The sequence below is a fragment of the Natator depressus genome, chromosome 21 (genome assembly GCF_965152275.1).
Source record: "Natator depressus isolate rNatDep1 chromosome 21, rNatDep2.hap1, whole genome shotgun sequence".
In the NCBI taxonomy this organism is placed as follows: domain Eukaryota; kingdom Metazoa; phylum Chordata; order Testudines; family Cheloniidae; genus Natator; species Natator depressus.
The window spans coordinates 17,735,759-17,755,730 of NC_134254.1; the positions used below are offsets into that span (position 1 = coordinate 17,735,759).

Here is a 19,972-nt window from a genome sequence, read left to right on the forward strand (position 1 = left end):
TGTGGCCCTGCACCCATGGTCCACTCATGCTCTGCCCTGAGGCCCCACTCCTGCTTGGCCTCCGCCTTTTCCCGCACCTACTCTGGCTCTTCCCCCAAGACCCCCCCCACACTCTGCCTCTTCCTGCCATCATTCCGCCTCTTCCCCCCGAAGGCCCTGCCCACCACTCGCTCCTCTCCGCCCCATCCCCCCAGTTGCTTGCCCTGGCCCCCCCGTTCTGGCACCCTTGGTTCCTGGCCGAGAATCACTGGCACAGCTACATGCCTCCCTGCAGCCTGGACTCAGATGCCAAACTCCCAGAAGGGGAGGTGCTTAGCACACCCCTTATCCTCAGATCGCCTGGGGGCTAGCGTAGGCAGCCAGTGTGCTGGCTTGTGTGCATGGCATTCTAAGGGTATGTCTACACTACAGTTAGACACTCGTGACTGGCCCTGCCAGCTGCCTCGGGCAAAGGGGCTCTTTCATTGTGATGTAGGCATTCAGGCTTGGGCTGGGGCCCGGGCTCCAGGACCCTGAGAGGTGGGGGTCCCAGAACATCTGCTCTGCAATTACACAGCCCCTTAGCTCAGCCCGGCAAGCCTGAGGTAGCTGGTAGGGGCCAGCCATGGGTGTCTAACTGCAGTGTAGATATACCCTAAGGCACCTAGCTCTCCCCATTGAATGCATAGGGAGCCTAGACACCTACCTATGACTTTGTTGATCCCAGTCCAACGTGGGCCGTAGAATTCTGATGATAGAGGGCTCTTTAATATAGAGGGCAAAAGCAGTACAAGATTAAGTGGCTGGAAGCTGAAGTTAGACAAATGCAAAGGGCTTAAGGGTCACGGTGGAAACCAGCAGACCATGAGCACCCAGACCCGCCAGAGCAAGGCTGTGGCTAAAAGGAATCACATGACTTGGGGCTTTTGTCCATGGGCATACCGAGCAGGAGTGGGAAGGTGTGTCTCAGTACAGTGATGGGGAGACCTTACTGCATTCACCCTTCAAAAAGGATGTTGACAAATTGGAAAGGGATCAGCAAAGAGCTCCAAAGACAATTCCAGGTCTGGAAAACATGCATCACAATTAGAGCTCGATCTATTTAGTTTATTGAAGAGAAGTTTGAGAGGTGACTTGATTGCTTTCTGTAAGTGCCAGCATGGGGAGATTTCTGACACTGGAGCGCTGGTCAACCCAGCACACAAAGCTCCAAGAGCCCATGGCTGGAAGGTGAAGCTGGAAAGGATGCACACGTATTAACAGTGAGAGCAATTAGTCTTTGGAACAACTCACCTAGTGCTGTAGTGGATTCTCCTCACCTGGGTGTGGGTGTCTTTCTAACACAGGGGTTCTCAAACTGGGGGTTGGGACCCTTCAGGGGGTTGCAAGGTTATTACATGGGGGGTTGTGAGCTGTCAGCCTCTACCCCAAACCCCGCTTTGCCTCCAGCATTTATAATGGTGCTAAATATATTTTAAAAGTGTATTTAATTTATAAGGGGGGTCGCACTCGGAGGCTTGTATGTGAAAGGGGTCACCAGCAGAAAAGTTGGAGAAGCACTGGTCTAACAGAACTGCTCTAGCTCAGTGACTCCCTAACTGGGATGTGAACTGCATGTGGCATCCATTCACTTCACAACAATCTTTAAGAATCAGTGCAGTTGAGGAACCGCTGCTAGCTCTTCCACAAGACAGAGCCCCCCTGCAGGAGTTCCTGGGTGAAATTCGGTGGTCCACGTTATGCAGGAGGTCAGAAAACATGCCATCTCTGCTGGCCTACATTTCATCCAACTGCAGGGGGTCAGCTGGTGGGGATGCATGTTGAGCAAGTAGGTCCTGTCCCAGCAGGGGGCAGTGATGCAGATGTGAGCCCATTCCCGAGAGGGTAGTTGCACAGACACACGCACCCAGCCAGCTCAATGCTGCTGCCTCTGGTGCCTGGGAGCGTGTGATACATGGGGGGCACATGGCAGACAGGTATCAGCCCCACACACATCTGCCAAATTCAGCATGAAGTGGTTTTTTTGCTTTCACATAAGTGGCTACAAGGGTTATTATCTGTCAGTAGCCCCTGGAGCCCTGCAGAATGCCAGGTGCTGCACAGACACATGGGTCACAGTTCATGGAGAATAGGTCCATCGATGGCTATTAGCCAGGATGGGCAGGGATGGTGTCTCTAGCCTCAGTTTGCCAGAAGCTGGGAATGGGCGACGGGATGGCTCCCTTGATGACTGCCTGTTCTGTTCATTCCCTCTGGGGCACCTGGCATTGGCTCCTGTCGGAAGACAGGATACTGGACTAGATGGACCTTTGGTCTGACCCAGTATGGCCTTTCTTATGTTCTTATAGTGAGAGGCAGGGCCTGCCCCAAAGAGCTTACAATCTCAACAGACAAGACAAACGGGGATGGGGAAACAGAGGCATAGAGATTTGCTCAAGGTCATACAACAAGGCAATGGTAGAGCTGGAAATAGAACCCTGGTGTGCTGTGGTGTCCTGTCCACACCATGTTGTCTCCCATCAGTGGGGTCCTGCTGTGCCCCCAAGGTAACTGTGTTAACAAGACAATGGGCTCCCTGAGACGACTAACCTCAAGTGTTTGAATCAGCCCCATTGCTACGGGAGGAGGAAAGAGGGCTTTCCTGCCCAGCTCGGAGGCCCAGGGACAGCAGGACAGGAGCTTGGCTGACTCTGCCAGAACCTGACAGCACCCCCACACACTCACACCACAGGGGAGCCGAGGAGAGGTGACTCCCTGATGTACCATGCCTAGCCCCGCTGGGGTGACGCCCTGTGCTGGGGTGCACAGGGAGGCAGGTGTAGGAGCATTCTGCCTGCTTGGGATGCTCACACTGGGATTTGCCTCCTGAGCAGCTGACGGAAGAGACACTGACTGTGTCCCCCTGGGGGCTTGTTGTCAGGGACTATGTAAAGGAAACTCACCCTTCCAGCTAAGCTGTGGTCACACACCATAGTGCAGCCTCTTCCCCTCAGCCAGAGGGCCCTGAAGGCCAAGGGCCTGTCCCTGCTCCTTGCTCAGTGCCTGGGATGTTTGATGGCACCCAAAGCCAGGCTGAATATGGTCCCTGCCCCCGCCAGGCCTCACTCTGCACCCTTTAAGTCCCAGAACACAGAAGGCATTTACCTACGCACAGGTTTAATCAGGATTTTCGTGCACACACTTGTCATTCCAGCTATGACAGCGCAGCAGTGGCTGCTGCACAGCTCCGGGCAGCAGGAGTGGGTGCAGGCCTGGAGCTGGGGGCCACCACACATAGGGCGATGAGGCAGCTCACCTCCTGCCTCCAAGCCTTACTCCTGCTTCTTGGGGAAAAGCAAAATCAGGGGTCAGGGAGGGGAAATCCCCAGGGCAGCACCGCACAATTGGCCAGGGGGCTTTCCTCTGACACACCAAGTATCAGCTGTTGACAGAGGTGAGCCAGCAGCCTAGATAGGCTGGGTCTGAGGTGGCAGGGCACAGGCCAGAGGGGCCAGCAGGTCTGACTTAGCAGAGCAGGAGTTAATGCAGGACAGGCCAGACCAGTGATCAAATCCTGCACACCTAGCTTCCCAGTGACCTAGCCATGGCCCCAGGCTGCCCAACTGCCCTAGGGCCCCTCATGTCTCCCCCAGGGAAAGGGCAGTAAACAGCCTCAAATACTGTACTGAAGTGAACTGGGAGGAGCAATGACCCCCAATGACCCTGGCCAGCTGGGCAGGGACCCCAGAGTCAGTGCCCTAGGACTACAGACAAGGTGAGAACTGATCTCTGTTACCCATTTCCAGGGACCCCAATGCGCCTGGGGAAGGGTCAGTCACAGGTTTAGCCACTTGTAGAGGAGCAGGGAAAGCAGGAGAGGAAGAGACAGGCTGGGAAGCCAACCCGGCCTCCTGGGGAGGAGGCGGAGAGTTTCCCTCTGCCCTGCTGTGTGCATGGGGGTGGTGGGCATCTCTAGTCTGAGGGTCAGGAAGGGCACCGCTGATCAGTGGTGGGGAGATGGTGTTTCTCCGGGGAAATTCCCACTCCAGCTCTGGGGGACTCCTGTGAAGTTTGAGTGTAAGCTCCCCAGCCACTACTCCCATGAGCCATCTGGACTCACTGAGCTCCTAACCTTGACACTGCTCCCCGGGGGAAGTATGCTGCTAGGGGTGGCCACATTGGCCAATGAACAGAGGATGCGATAGCATGGGGGCTGCAGCTCACCTGTGAGAGCAATAGTTGCACTTGCTTTGTGGGGCTGAGCTGCGTGATTCTGGCCAGAGGCCGGATGGAAACAGGAGCCTCCTGCCATCCAGGGGCCATGAGAGGAGCCCTACTGGGCTTGGCAACTTGTCCTGGATACCCAAGTGCAGTGCGGGGCCATCCGCTGTTAGTGTGCTATGCCCGGCCCTATGCAGGCTGCAATGGCAGCTCCTAATGTGAGGTTTCTCCTTGGGGAGGGAGCCCACTGGGAGCAACGAGCTGTACCAGGCACCACTGAGCAACAGGACTGTGGGTGCCTGCCAAGTGGCACCCTGCCCTGCCCCTGTGCCTGCGGCTCGCACCTGTCCTGCTGCAGCTGCAAATGGACAGGGCCCTTATGCTAGATCTGGAGAAATTGCACAATGCCACAGGAGGTGCTGCCCAGGAGCCCCCCAGACCTTGGTTCCATGGCAATCATTTGCAGGCTAACCTGCTCCTTGGGAAGGGCTGGCCTCTGCCAGGAGGACAAAGGGCCCATGGTCACACCAGGATCACAGCAACAGTGCTCTGCTCCCCCTCACAATTGGGCTATTGAGATCCTGGTGCCTGTGAGCGCCGAGCTCAGGTGGAGCCTTCGCAAAGGCAGCTTCAGCAGAGGGAACTCGCCCCACAAAGAAGCCAGTGTCTGGCTGCACAAGAGCTTCCTTTGTGCTCATGCCGTGTATTCTGGTCCCTCAGAACGCAGCCTCCCTCACTAAGGCCAGACAGAGCTGTGACCCTCGGAAATGGCCCTGGGACTGCAGGGGGACCCCACTTGGCACATCCTGGGGTACCCCACTTGGCATGCCCAGGGGACTGCAGGGGGACCCACTTGGCATGCCCTGGTGACTGTGGGGGTAACCCATTTAGTACACCCTGGAAAGACCCACTTATCATGCCCAGGGGATTGCAGGGGGACCCCATTTGGCACACCCTGGGGGGACCCATTTGGCATGCCCAGGGGACCACAGGGGGACCCTAATCGGCATACTCCCTCAGTGAAGCAGGCAGGAGAGGGCAGGGATGTGCTGCACTGCTTTGCTGAGGGAGAAGGTGGCAATGGCTAGTCTGGGACCAGGCACGGGTGTCCTAGGTTCACAGGAGTCACAATGCAGCAGATAAGCCCACAGCAGGGGCTCACAAGCTCACAGTCCAGGGCACAAGGCGCTGACTCTGCAGTCTCTCTGGGGTCTCCTCAGGCTCCAGGGTAGGTGGGCTGTGGGGGGAGATAGGGTAGGGGTGCTGTGGAGGAAAGAGATGCAGAGTGTCATTCAGCAGAACCAAGTGCAGCAAGTGCCGGGGTGAGAAGGTTCCCACATGCCCCAGCCCCGGGGGCTTGGGGATAACGTGAGTGGGGAGGCTGCAGCGCACCCAGCCAATACACTCAGGGACCTGCTGCTGCTAAGGCCAGCTAAGGGCAAGCTCTGGCATTCTGGGGCTTAAGGCAGGGGCTCTAGCCCAGCTCCCCTCGGTATGCAAGGGCCATCAATTCTGGGTCTGTTGCAGGGATTCATGAGCGACTGGCATCCCATGCCCATTGAACACACAGGCTGTCACTGCCCACAGTGCACTCTCCCTCTGCCAAAATCTGAAGAACCGGTTCCTTCACTCGCTCCGGGTCTTCGGCGGCACTGAGGGACCTGCCGCCAAAGTGCCGCCGAAGACCCGGAGCGCCGCTGGGTGAGTAAAAAGGGATTCTCAGCCAGGAGAGCCTCCCCAGCCGGGAGCTCAGGCAGGCCGGACAGGACAGGCCTGCGGGCCAGATGTGGCCTGCGGGCCAGAGTTCGCCCAGCCCTTTAACAACTGGTTCTGAACCGGCTTCAAAATTTAACAACCGGTTGGTGTGAACCAGTGCGAACCAGCTCCAGCTCACCACTGGATGGACCTGGTGCCATCAGATACCCACAGACAAGCCCCCTGGGGCTGCTGCCTCCACACAAGGGCAAGCAGATGAGCTCTGAAGAGTGGGGCTCCAGCACAGCCCTGGGTGAGTAGAGCTCTCAGGCTGAGGGGTGAATTCAGGCCCCAGGGAGCAGGAATGGGGAAGAGTGTGCAAGTGACAGCACTGCCAGAGAGCCCCTGGCGAGAGCACGGGCACATGGGGCAAGGCTTGCCAAAGCACGCAAGTGCCATGGGGAATGACACAGATCCCCCCCTCCCCACGTGGGGAAAGACGCAGACCCCTCCTCCCCACATCGGGAACCACACAGACTCCCTCCCCTGCCCTCCCAAAATGGGGAACAATGGAGGCCCCCCCCCGGTTGCGATAACTGGGCCTACACATTTACCCTAATTGTAAACTCAGCTGTAAAACATGAGTGAAGGCTCATAAACTGTCCCAAGAACTGATAACAACATATGCAGATGGGAAAAGGTACAGAGGCGAGACCAAAGACAGAATTAATCCAAACAAAAGGGGCTTCCAATATAAAAACGACTGTGTTAAGAACATGCCTGGTAAACACGAGAAGGGTGGGATTGGAAATCAATTAACCACAATCGGTATGTTGGAAACCAGGCCGAATTCATAAATAAAATACTGAGGGGCTGGGCTATTCCACCCATCACCCCTTTTGGGTCCTCAAAAAGGGATTTTCAGGGGAAGCTGCCCTCTGCAACACTTGTGGACTGAAAAACAGGAGATGGGGAAGGGTCACAGCTGCCACCCCCACCATCTCCAGGGACCCCGGATCTTCTTCTGCCTAACCTTGAGAGATGTCCTGACCAGACCAGGCCAGAGAGGGGGGCCCAGATGAAGCCAGTACTGGCTCAGGCTCAAGGAGCTCAGGCTGAGGGGTTGTAACTGCAGTACAGACGTTCGGGCTCAGGCTGGAACCCAGGCTCTAGGACCCTGTGAGATGGGAGGGTCCCAGGGCTCGGGCTGCAGCCTAAGCCTGAATGTCTATGCCACAATTAAACAGCCCCTTAACCGCGAGCCCAGTCAGCTGGCACAGGCCAGCCACAGGTGTGTAATTGCAGTGTTTGTGTAGACGTAGCCAGAGTGGCTGATCAGACCGTGTGCTGGGCCTGGGTTTTCCAGCACTGTCGTAGCAATTGAGAGTCAACCCCAGAGACAGAAGCTGCGTTTCCTCTCCTGGCTGTTCTGTTCTTTCCCCACTTCTCTGTGTTTGTCTTGGTTCATCCGCTAGGGACGCGGGATCAGACTAACAGCCGCAGCAGCGACAGCTCCAGCCCAGTAACTTCTCTTTGATCCAAACAGAGGGTTACTACCCACTCCGATACCATCTAAAAGACTGTCAGAGTCAGACAAGGGGTTTTTTCCTTTCAAGACTCTCCAGCTAAAGGGACAGGGAATGAGAGAGGTTGTTACAACACAACCCTTTCACTGGTTTCCCTTCTGTTCTGTCTCTTTACTAAAGGGTTAAGAAATGTGTTATGGTGGGATTGGGGTGGGACTGAGCAGGCCGAGGTCTCTACCTACCAAGCCCTGGGCCTCGGTAAGCACTGGGTAAAGTTGGATGGTGACAGGATCATGTTAACGCCTTTGACACTTTGGGACACTTTATTCCATCTCAGTGTATACAAACACCCCTCCCCTCCCAACCCAGAGAACAATGAACCCCCACTCCCTATGGAACCTGCTGGGTGCTGAGCCCTTCTGAGAATGTGACTGTGAATACTGGATCTCAGGGCAGAGGATACAGATTGTCCCCTAAGCAACTGGTGTTGGAGGAGACCCCAAGGCTCCTAGTTTTGGAGGGACACAGCTCTGTAAAGAAGAGAGCTTCAAGCAGTGTTCTGGTTCCTGCTGCTCTTACCTGTTGGGTTGTACAGTGGGAGGCCTGCTGGGTACATCGGATACTGTGCAGCTGGGGCAGTAGGCGGATACATGGCCATGGGGGCACAGCCTGGCTGGGGGGGTGCAGCTCCAGCTTTGGGATCCACAGGGTAGGCGCATGGCGGCTGAGCTGGGTAGCTGGACAATGGGATCTCCTGGCCTGTGCAACAAAGACAAGGTTTGCGCTTCAAGCCCCAGAGTTGCAGCGCCACTCTGCAGTGAATACCCCCTCCCCATCCCCTTTTGAGACACCTCCAGCAGGCTTTCTCCAAGCCAAACCCCAAAGCACCTCAGAGCCTCTGAAAAACCCAGCCCTCTGACAAACTTCCAGCAGACCCCCACCCCAAGACTCCCCCACAGAGAGATCCCACCAGGCCACCCCAGACACCACCATTGCAAGAGACTCTGCATCAAACAGCTCCCTGAGACACTCAAGCTCCCTTGCAAACACCAAAGACTCAAGCTTCACCACCAGATCGGCCAGGCATCCAGCGAAGGAGGTGACTGCTCCAACTCCCCTGTGGGACTTTCAAAAGTATGTGCTCTCCCCTGAGCAGTGGGGCCCTCTCCTTGTGACATCCCAAGCTCTGCTGGGCTGGACACCCACATCCTGAGTGAACCTCTCTGCTGAGAGCCCCAGGAACCTGCTTCAGATGCTACAGGGACCATGTACACCCCCCAAAACTCACTATCTGCAAAGAGCAAAGATAGTTCGTCCCTCCAGCCCAACATTGTACAGTGACCACAGTGCAGGGAGTAGTGCTAGGCTGGCAGCCCCAGAGATAGAGTCACAGAACAAGTACAGAAGGAGCACAGTAGGCGCCCCCACTCCCTGCGAATGTCCCTCCATCGAGTTGTGGGGGTAGGAGAGGGACTCTCAGTCTCTAGGGCCCATTCATGGGCAGAGGGTATTTACTCCTGGGGGAATTCTGTGCCACTGCACATGCACAGAATTTATGTCCCCTGCAGATTCCTTTGCTTCCCTATAGAAAAATGACTTTCTGATGGGGAAGCAGAGGGAAGCCACAAAAGCGGTCATGCAACCCTCCCCAGCAGTATGTTTTGGGTGCCCAGGGCAGCCAGCAGAGAAGTAAACCACAGTAGGACAGGAGGCAGGACTGGGGAAGACTGGCTGGTGGCTCCTTCCCTGCGCCAGGCTCAGCTGCTAGTCCCGGCTAGGATGGGACTTCCTCTTCCCCTGCATGGCATCTGAGGCTGGGTCAGACCCACCCCCAGATTTCTTCCCTGGCTGCAGGAAACTCTGTAAACTCCACACACACCCCACCCACTTCCTGCACCCATCGCTCCTGAGCTGCATGAGGAGGGATCCCTATACAGGGAGCTGCACCCCCATCTGCCCAACCCCTGTGCATCTAGGCCCCCTGATGTCCACACCCTCCCACCAAGCCTCACCCCCAGACACTCAGAATCCCCCCGATGAGCCCCACTCCCCCTGCACCTAAACCACCCCAATGAGCCACCCTCACCCGGATCCCCACCTCACCAAGCCCCAACCAGCTGCACCTGGATCCCCACCTACTTCCCCAGCATCTGGACCCCTCACTGAGCTCCCTACACCCAGAACCACGTGCCAAGCTCTATCCCCTCGATTTCCAGACCTCCCCGCTGAACTCCAACCACCTTCAACCCCTTGCAGAGTCCCATTACCATTGCATCCAGAACCACCACCCCCAACAAGCCCCTGTGTATCCAAATCCCCTCTGCAGCCGGATCCCCAACACAGAATTCTTTCACCCCACACCTGGATCCCCCCACACTAAGCCCCTCCATACTTGGATTATGCCTTGCTGAGCCTGCCTGCCCACACGGAGGAACAGGGCCCTGGGGTGTTTCTGGACCAGGCCCGGCCCTTGCACTGTGTCAGGGTTGGGTGCAGCCTCACTGCTGAGTTCAGCACAGAGCTGCACAGTGATCTTCCACCTCTGTGCGGCCAGTGGCCTGTGCTCCCCAATGCCATGCTGGAGCCTCTACATTTATTTGACAAATAAAATTTGCAGAATTTTAAAATATTGTGTGAAGAATTTTTTTTTGGCACAGAATGCCCTCAGGAGTAGGTATTGAAGGGCGGGGAAGGCTAAGCCTCCCCAGACAGCCTTGCATGGCCCCGCCCACACTCTGCCCCAAGGCCCCTTCCTGCTTCCCAGTGCTGTGTTGTGGGGGGCTCTGCTGTGGGGGGGCATTCCACCCGCCCTCCTGCCCAGTGCTCCGGGGCTGGAGGAGGAGCGCCCTGCCACCTGCCCAGCATGCTGGGGGTGGGGGGCCGCACCGCCCGCCCAACCGCCTGGCACTCCAGGTCTGTGGGCAGCCCAGGACTGTGGGAGGGAGCTGGCAACCGTGAGGGTGGTAGGGGGGCTCTGGCCTCCAGCAGGAAGGGTGGGGCCTTGGGCAGAAGGGGTGGGGTTGGCTGGACTGGGGGCTAACCTCCCTGAGCCTGGGGTTCACCTGCCGCCCATAGGCCCATTCATCCCTTGGTCTCTGCTGAGATGTAATTCGCAAAATCATGAGGAATATGGCTGAGAACGTTAACAGACTGCGAATCTGGTGATATTCTCAACAAAAAAAAAGGCCTCAACCAGGCCTGGAGCTGTTTCCATTGCTTCACACATACTCAGCAGACACTCTAGATGTCAGAGTGACAATCCTGGAATCTTATTATATAGATGAGTGGAGAATGGGACCGGGACTGTGATGCTCGCAAGCCAGGTGCCAGCTCATGCCAGGCCCCTAGCATTGACAAATGCATAGCTAGAAATGCATAGCCTGGCTCCCCTGTCTGTTAGTATTTGTAAAGTAAGAATTAGGGTTATGAAAATGTGTTCGGTGTTTAGACTTTATGGAATGCTTGTAAATTGCTGCCGGCATTAATCTCACTTATAATACCTGTGTCCCATGTTTAAGGTTAAGATTCTGTCACGGGTATTTTTAGTATAAGTCAGGGACAGGTCGCAGGCAATAAACAGTTCACGGAAGCCTGCAACCTGTTCCTGACTTTTACTAAAAATACCCTGGGGCGTGGCGGTGAACAAACAGAGCACTGTTGGGGCTTGAATCTGCTCCAGCCATGCTGCCGCTCCTGCAGCAGGGACTGACCGCTGCTGCTCCATCCCCTGGGGGGCTGACCCAACCCCAGCTGCTGCACCAGCAGGCCAGAGGCTGGCTGCTGGTCAGCTGTTTGGCAGCCTTGGGGTTGACTGCTGGTCAGCTATCCCGGCAGCCCCCCTGGCTGTTATGCTCTGGCGGACCCCCAGCTAGCCACTGGCCAGTGGTTCCGTGGGCTACTGATCCAGCCTGATCGCTGCTCCAGCAGTCCCGGGCTGACTGCAGCCACCATTCCGGCGGTGGTTGCTCCATGTCCATGGGGCTGGCTGCCGGTCAGCTGTTTGCCAGCCCCCCACAGCCATTGTTCTGGTGGCCCCAGGGCTGGATGTAGCGGTCATTGCTCTGGCAGCCCCAGGGCTGACTGCCGGTCTGCTGCTCCAGTGCCATGCCACCCCGTGCCCCACCTCACGCCCCGCCCCCCCGCTCCAGCAGCCCCAGGGCTGGCCACTGGCCAGCTGTTCTGCGGGCCTCTGCTCCAGTCCTGCCCCAAAAGAAATCCTGGAGGTCCCAGAAAGTCACGGAATATGTGACCTCCATGACAAAATCGTGTCCTTACCCATATTACAAGGTAATATTTAAGTGTTTGCTCTGAACCTATAAAAGCACCAGACAGGAGAGAAGCATTATCAAGTGTGAAATACTAGTTTATCACAGGAGGTGTTATCTCCTGCCCAACAAAAGAACATAGGAACATAAGAACGGCCATACTGGTTCAGACCAAAGATCCATCTAGCCCAGTATCCTGTCTTCTGACAGTGGCCAATGCCAGAGGGAATGAACAGAACAGGTAATCACCAAGTGATCCAGCCCCTGTTGCCCATTTCCAGCTTCTGGCAAACAGAGGCTAGGGACACCATCCCTGCCCATCCTGGCTAATAGCCATTGAAGGACCTTTCCTCTATGAATTTATCTAGTTCTTTTTTGAACTCTGTTATAGTCTTGGCCTTCACAACCTCCTCTGGCAAAGAGTTCCACAGGTTGACTGTGCCTTGTGTGAAGAAATACTTCCTTTTCTTTGTTTTAAATCTGCTGCCTATTAATTTCATTTGGTGACCCCTCGTTCTTGCATTATGAGAAGGAGTAAATAACACTTCCCTATCTACTTTCTCCACACCAGTCATGATTTTATAGACCTCAATCATATCCCCCCTTAGTCGTCTCTTTTCCAAACTGAAAAGTCACTTTCTTATCAATCTCTCCTCATACGGAAGCTATTCCACACCCCTGATAATTTTTGTTATCCTTTTCTGAATCTTTTCCAATTCCTTTTCAGAGATGGGGCGACCACATCTGCACACAGTATTCAAGATGTGGGCGTATCATGGATTTATATAGAGGCAAAATGACATTTTCAGTCTTATTCTCTATCCCTTTCTTAATGATTCCCAACATTCTGTTCGCTTTTTTGACTGCCGCTGCAGATTGAGTGCATGTTTTCAGAAAACTCTCCACAATGACACCAAGATCTCTTTCTTGAATTATAACAGCTAATTTAGACCCCATCATTTTATATGCATAGTTGGGAATTTAGACACCAGACGAATTGTTGTGGAACATCAGAGAACAAAATACTTTGTTGTTTGCTCCCCCGATACCAATGAAGAGGAGCCATGCACAAGGACTCGTCCATCAGCTTGAGCTCTGGGGGAAGGGAATGAAAATCCCGGACAGGAAGAAACTAGATCTCTTTGCTCCTTGGACTTTGTGAAGGCAAGATTTCTAAGCACAAGCAAGGGATCCCCAGCTGCTTAGCCTGGGTTAGCCCTAGAGGACATATAGGGCTTGCATATTACGGCAGCCTCTGTTACCTTTTGGAACCTAAGACTGTAACTCATTTGTGTGTGTATGTTTACCTGCTTTAATCTTGTAAATAACTCATTTCTTTTTCTTAGTTATTAACTCTTTAGTTAATGTATTATAGTATTGGCTACGAGTGCTGTCTTTGGTGTAAGATCTGAGGTGCAAGTGACCTGCGGTAAATCCTCTGGGACTGGGAGTAACCTGAATATTATTGTGATTTTGAGTGTAAGGGACCATCAACCACAAAGGCAAGCTTCTCTGGGTGGCAAGATCATAGAATCATAGGGATAGAAGGGACCATAAGGCTCATCTCCTATAACCCCCAGAGATGGATAGGAGTACCCAAGGGGACTGTCTGTGGTTCCATGTTGAGGCTGTCGTAGTGTCTGAGGAGTTCACACTTGATTGGTTGGTGAAATATAAATATAGAACTCACAACCAATTTGGGGTGTGTGTCCTGTTTCTTGACAGTCTGCCCTGAGGGTGGTACTCATGCTCCTGAGCTACTGCAGACAGCTTAACAGGGACCAGGAGCTGAAGTTGAACAGGGAGCTGAAGTTGGGGAAAAGACAGGACGGGTTAGGGACAGGTTGAAAGAGACAGGGCAGAAGGGGTGAAATATGTGTGTGTATGTCGGGGGGGAGGAACAGGTAGAAGTGTCTGTGACCACTAGAGAATACTCTCCTGCAGAGCTTGGAATAGAACCCACAAATCCTGGGTTTCACCATTCCTCTGCTGTCAGCAAATATCTGTGAAACCCATTAGCAAAATGTCTCTCTAGTGCTGGGCCATATAGAGGATGACAACCTACTACTGTGATCAATTACTTCCTTAGCTCAAGTGATAGAGATCTGTGCAGTGTATCAAAAGGTTCCAAACCTGATGATGACCCATGTGGGTGTCAATATGAGGCACATTATGTAATTTGTGATTTTTCAGTTTGCTATTTTAAAAACCTAGAAAATTACACACAAAAAACTATGGTAAGGTTGCAAAGTCAAAAACACAGAAGTTAGGAAATACCAGAAATAAGATTGCCTGTGCAACCTTAATTCAGGCCCCCCCTTGTGCATATGCATGATGATACATGGCCATGTTGTATTTTTCCCCATGCCGCATTTAGTGCACAGGATGGACAGGGCTCAGTTAATGAGCAGCTAGTCAATATTTTCCTCCCCTCCCTCCTGGGGACACACACTACAGTCACCCTAATCGCATCCCTCCCCTCTCTCCCCAGCCTAGAGCCAAAGAGAACGAAACCAACCAACCTTTACCGAGTACTTGCTGTGCCTGAGCCCCCTCTCGGGCCCCTCTGCCCCTCCTCCTGGGCCCACCCTGCTCTCCCCAGGCCATGGCAGCACAGAGGGTAGCTGTGCTGCCAGCCCCTACCTTGGAGGGGTGTCCGCACGTGCTGCCGTCTCCGGTACAGGTAGCAGCAGGAGCACAGGAAGCAGCAGAGGACGGTGGCAACGATGGCCACAAAGAGGACGACGGCTGAGGCGATGCCAGCGACAGTCTTTGGGCTGTGGGGCACAAGCAGACGTGGTTACAGGGCAGTCTCAAGTACTGTCCCGAGTGCCCTATGAGGCCTTTCCCTAGGTCAAGTGGATACTTCACAGACTCAGGCTGGCTCCATGCTACACAAAGAGAGACGTGCAGTTCACAGGCAGCTCCTGATCCCTGCGCATTGCAAGGGATGAACCCTGGGACCCTGCCCTCCCTCCCCAGGGCTGTGGAGATGACAGGATTAATGGGTGGGCTTGGGGTTTGTGCATGGCTGGGACTTGGAACCCCTTCCCCAACCCTGGGAATGCCCCACGTGACATTCTGGGCAGTGCTTTGATCGAGTAGAGGCTGTGTCATAACCATACAGCTAAGGGTAGCATAAAATCCCTCCTTTACCTGTAAAGGGTTAAGAAGCTCAGATAACCTGGTTGGCACCTGACCAAAAGGACCAATAAGGGGAGAAGATACCTTCACATCTGTGGGGGAAGGTTTTTGTTTCGTGTTTCTGTGTGTTCTCCCCAGGTCAGGGAGGAACCAGGGCAGGGACAATACATCTCCTAAAGCCATATCTGAACTAAGCATCTAAGATTACCAATTGTAAGTAATAGGAAGGAAATGCATTAGATTATCTTTTGTTTTAGCTTCTGAATTTTCCCTGTGCTAAGAGGAAGGTTTATCCCTGTTTTTTGTAACTTTGAAGTTTTGCCTAGAGGGGAATCCTCTCTGTTTTAAATCTTATTACCCTGTAAAATTACCTTTCATCCTGATTTTACAGAGGTGTTTCTTTTACTTTTTTTTTCTTTATAATAAAGTTCTGTGTTTTAAGAATCTGATTTAAGAATCCAACCAAGGGTCTGGTCTGTGCTCACCTTGTTTACCTATTTGGTTGTAGATTATTCTCAAGCCTCCCCAGGAAAGGGGGTGAAAGGGCTTGGGGGGATATTTTAGGGAAACAGGAACTCCAAGTGGTCCTTTTCCTGAATCTTTGTCTAACTCACTTGATGGTAGCAGCAGTATTCATCCAAGGACAGGGAAGGATTTGTGCCTTGGGGAGGTTTTTAACCTAAGCTGGTAGAAATAAGCTTAGGGGGTCTTTCATGTGGGTCCCCACATCTGTACCCTGGAGTTCACAGTGGGGAGGGAGGGAACCCTGACAGGCTGCCTGTGCCATGAGTCACTGGAGACCTGGATCATAGCAGCAGTCAAAATCCTCCCCAGAGATTACAATGGAGAAGAGAAAGGCAGGCTTTGCAGAGCTCCCCTAATCTCTCTGCCCTGCACCTCAGCCATGCTACAGCCACAGCTCTGTGGGAATAGTGGTCTTCATTCCACTCAGGGCTCCACTGCAGGGATGAGAGACACGCTGCCACTGGAGTTTGGAACCCACATGGGAGTGAGCCGGGCACTGGAGCACACTGCATGCCACGCACCACCAGCCCCTTCACGCACGGCCATGCACCACGGCCTCCTCCCACATACGTGGCCATGCACGACCATCCCCCACCCATGTACATGGCCACACACCACTGCCCCCACTCACATACACAGCCCCGCTCCCCCCGCCCGCATGTACACGGCCATGCACCACCGCATGCCCCATATACAGGGCCATGCACTGCTGCCCCCCACACATACATAGCTCCCCGCCCCCCCAGCATAAATGGCCAGGCACTGCTGCCCCCTCCACATACTTGTGGCCATGCACCACCAGTGGCCCCCCATGCAGAGCCCTGCCCCAATGCTGCCTTCCCCTAAATGGGCACGTGCTGCTGCCCCCTCCCCCTGCACTACAGCCACTCACCAAGACGCCTCCCCAAACAGAGCCCCACCCTACCCTCCATATGGCCATACACAGCTACCACCCCCCATACACAGCCACACACACACCTGCACTGGCTACACACACATACCAAGCAGACTGCAGGGGATTTTCAGTGCTGGGTGCTATCAGGTGCCAAGTCCCCTCCCTTTCCCTCCAGCTCCTCCCCCAGCCCCTCCTTCAGCTCCTTCCCACTCTCCATCTCCAACCTGAATCCTTCAGTCATCCCTCCCCATTCGCTCTGCCTTTCATCATGTGGCCCTCTCCCCTCGCACAAATCCTCCCCTTGAGTCTCCCACCCCAACCCCCCAAAATGGGCAGCCTCCTCCCACTGCTCTCGCTTCCCCCTCTAGCCTGTCCACTGTGGCAACTCACACACACTTGCTTGCCTTAGGGACCTTCTGGGCTTGTCACCATGGCTGGGTAGCCAACCAGTGAGGGCTGCAAACCATGCCCTCTTCCAGCTGTGGCTGGTGAGCAACCTGAGCCCCAGCCTGAGCCCCAGGGCTGTGGCTATCCCCCCACTCTTGGCCACCAGGCCGCAGGGCAATGCACCCAGCAGGAGTGATGACGACACAGCAGCCAAGCTACTTGACAGCACAGGTGTGCACAGCACAACACACCTGCGCTCCGCTCTGCACAGGCTCCTGGCTAAACACTGGGGCCAAACGCAAGGCTCACTCCTTATCTCCAAAGCCCTGCACTGAACTGGCCCAAGAGCCCCCTCCCGCTGCCAGAACCTTCCCGCTCACCACAGCACGCGTCATGGGAGCAACAGAAATGCCAAGCTCATAAGAGCAGGGTTGGGGTGGGGGGCTTGGCTACAGGTCTGGCTGCTGGGAGAGATCAGAACAAGCACCAATCTCAGCCACATCTTCCCACAATCAAACCCAAGGAGCCTGGCACTTGTGGGGGGCGGGGGGGGAAACCTGTGGGGGGATTTAGCTGTTGTGAGCACAGTGCTAAAGAGGAGACAGTACTGAGCCAGACAGAAGCCCTGTGGCCTCTCCTCCAGCCTCACCCTCCAGTTGGGTTGACTCAACACTACTGATCACACCAACCTTCTCACCCCCATCAGCTTATCGTGTGCGCTTGTGCCCTCACCCCATGCCTACAGCCATCTCTCCCCCTTACTCTGTCTCACTCTGGGTAGAGCCTAAAGCATCGGAGGTGGGCAGGTGACGCTCCAGTTGTGCCCTGGCCACTAGCCACAAGCGTTCAGTAATCATACCCATTAGAGACCCGCTGCAATAGCAGCTCATGTTACAAACTCACCACTAGATATTCATCTCTCTCTTGCACATGGAGGAACTCAAGGCAACGGCACTCCGCAAAGAGGCCCTGACTCAGCACTGCACTGTGACCCATCTACCCCAGCTTCAGCAGCACAGCAAACCAGGCACAGGGGAATTCCCCTGGCGTGGGGGGAAGCCCTGTAGAAGGCAAGGCCTGTGTAATGGCTCTGCACCCCCCCCCTCACAGCTCTAAGGGACCATGGCCAGAGCATTGCTGTGCTCCGCTTCCCTCTGTCAGGCACCAGGGCAGGGACAGAGACCACCCTGCACTCTGGCAGGAAGAGGCCATCCACCAGAGTCGGAGGAAGAAACAGCTACCTTTGGCAGCACTGGCTACCCCGATCAGCAAGCGCGGTCCTGCCTCCATAAGGCCCTGGGGTGAACTGTTATGCCAGGAAGTAGCTCAGACCCCTCCCTTCTCTATCCACTCACAGGGTCATTATGGGCAACAGTTCTCCCATTCCCAGGGCCCTCACCTTTGCAGTGTCCTGGGGCTCAATCTTCCCCCACATTACTCAGCATCTGTGTGGAGCCACAGAGAGAGCTGGGGACACAGGATGGTCTGAAGGGCAGCAGTCCCGGACATGGCCAGCCCCACCCGTCCACATCAGAGACAGCCAGCTGGGCGCCCGGCTGAGTCCAGCACTGTCTGAGGAGCAGATGCCAGCCCATGCAGAGCTGATGCTCGTGGGACGCACTTTGAACAACTCACCTCCTCTGACTCCCGGCTATTGAAGGCATCTGCCTGCAGGTTGTTACATCAGTCAGCAGCCTGGGCTCCTTCTCGGCTCCTCAAAGCCACTGGGTGCCCAAAGAGTCACAGCAGCATATGCACCCACCTGCACCCCACTCCCCACATCCTTTTGGCAAAGCTGGCCAAGGTGATGCCCAGGCCTCATTATCACAACTTGCTGCACCTGGGAATGAAAACGCAGGGCCTGGAAAAGCTCCAAAACGCAGCAAACCTGGCGGTTCAGCAGCACAGACCACCGTAAGCACGGTGCCCTGGTTCCACTCTCTGTGCGGCCTCCCCACCCAACACAAAGCCCAGGGCAAGGTCTTTGTCCCAAGAGACAAAGCCGCATAGTACCAGCCCTCACCACTTGAGAGACACTTCCCCAGTGCAACCACCACCTCACGACAGCTACGCCCCTGGAGCCGTAACACCGTCAACAAACTGTGGGGATTCATCAGTGCAGGAGACAGAACGACCGTGGCAGCCTGACCCAGACTGTGCAGCTACTTCCCAGAACGACACACCCAGAACTACCTGCAGCGCTTGCCCTTCTCTCAGAGCTCCTCATACACACACGCACCAATACCCGGCCAGGCACCTGCTCCTACTCGGAGGAAGGGAAATGAAGAGACCTTGCTGCTGTTTGCTATTTTTAACCTGTGGGAGGGAGGCGTCCATATCCTGGGCAGGGGCCAGCAGCCAAGCAGCTAGACAGAGAGTTGGTCACAGTGAGAGGAGAGATGTCAAAAGCCACAATACCCGAACTCTAGGCGGGGATGGGCATGTGTCTTCAGCTCCTGGAATTGAAGACAGGATTCTCAGGCTCAAATCGCCTGTCCATAACCCTGTCAACACTCCCTCCCTGTGCTAGGACACAGTCGTTCCCAGTGGGACCAGCGTGCCCAAGCAGGAGCTCTGGCCAGGCTCCGTGCCCCTCTCACCTGAAAGCAAGGCAGTGCTTCTGCTGCCGCTCTGTGATGAGCTTCAGGCGGTCGGTGCAGCAGTAGCGCTGGTAACAGTGGCCGCAGCAAAAGGTGAGGAAGTTGCAGTCAAAGCCAGGGTGCCACGAACCGTTCTCGTCCCGGTACCATAAGCAGTCTTCGTCCGCCAAGCCTGTGGAGAGAGAAGCCAGATATCAGACCCCCCCGGGCCTTTCCGAGCCCCCAGCTGGGGAGGATCCCCACCTCTCCAACCCAGGAATTAGAATGCAGGCAGGGTCTGGGGAGCTCTACACCAGGTCCAGTGTTCCTGCTGCCCCTTTCCCAGTTCAGTGATGGCTGCAAAGAGGTGTCCAGAGCAACACTGGCTCTTGCTGCAGCAGACTGCCATGGCCTCTGCTCCGGTTCTTCTGTGTTCCCAACTGGGGAAGCGTTCAGCCATGCTTTCCAAGGACAAGTCCCTCAAGCTGGACCTGTGCATGCAGAGTCCCTGCCCACTCAAGGTGGCAGCAGGAAGACGTTCACAGCTAATGGCGTGGTTATTGGGGCACAGCTCAGAGGCCTGGCAGGAGATGAACTGCCCTCTCTGAAGGCTAGAGCGTCTGGAGTAGTCCCTTTCTCACTGCCTTGCGTCAGGCTGGGACATCCATCCCGGATGGGCACCTGGCAAGCGTGGCCAAGGAGACTCACATGGCAGCAGGGTATAGAATATGGATTGGAGCAGGGCTCCAGGCAAGCTCCGCCCCTCCCCCTACTCAT

At 55.1% G+C, this 19,972-nt stretch overlaps 1 protein-coding gene across 1 annotated transcript in view; it reads right to left on the bottom strand.

Moving 5' to 3' along the window:
- Window positions 1-217: 217 nt before the first annotated feature.
- The window catches only part of SHISA4 (shisa family member 4), a 40,119-nt gene continuing 20,364 nt past the window's right edge, over window positions 218-19,972 (bottom strand). The window contains exons 2-5 of the mRNA XM_074936345.1: window positions 19,217-19,388; window positions 14,309-14,442; window positions 7,980-8,159; window positions 218-5,442 (exon numbers count right to left, since the gene is read on the bottom strand). Coding sequence (XP_074792446.1) covers window positions 5,396-5,442; window positions 7,980-8,159; window positions 14,309-14,442; window positions 19,217-19,388 — 533 coding nt within the window. The 3' untranslated portion in view covers window positions 218-5,395. The remainder of the gene's footprint in view (window positions 5,443-7,979; window positions 8,160-14,308; window positions 14,443-19,216; window positions 19,389-19,972) is intronic.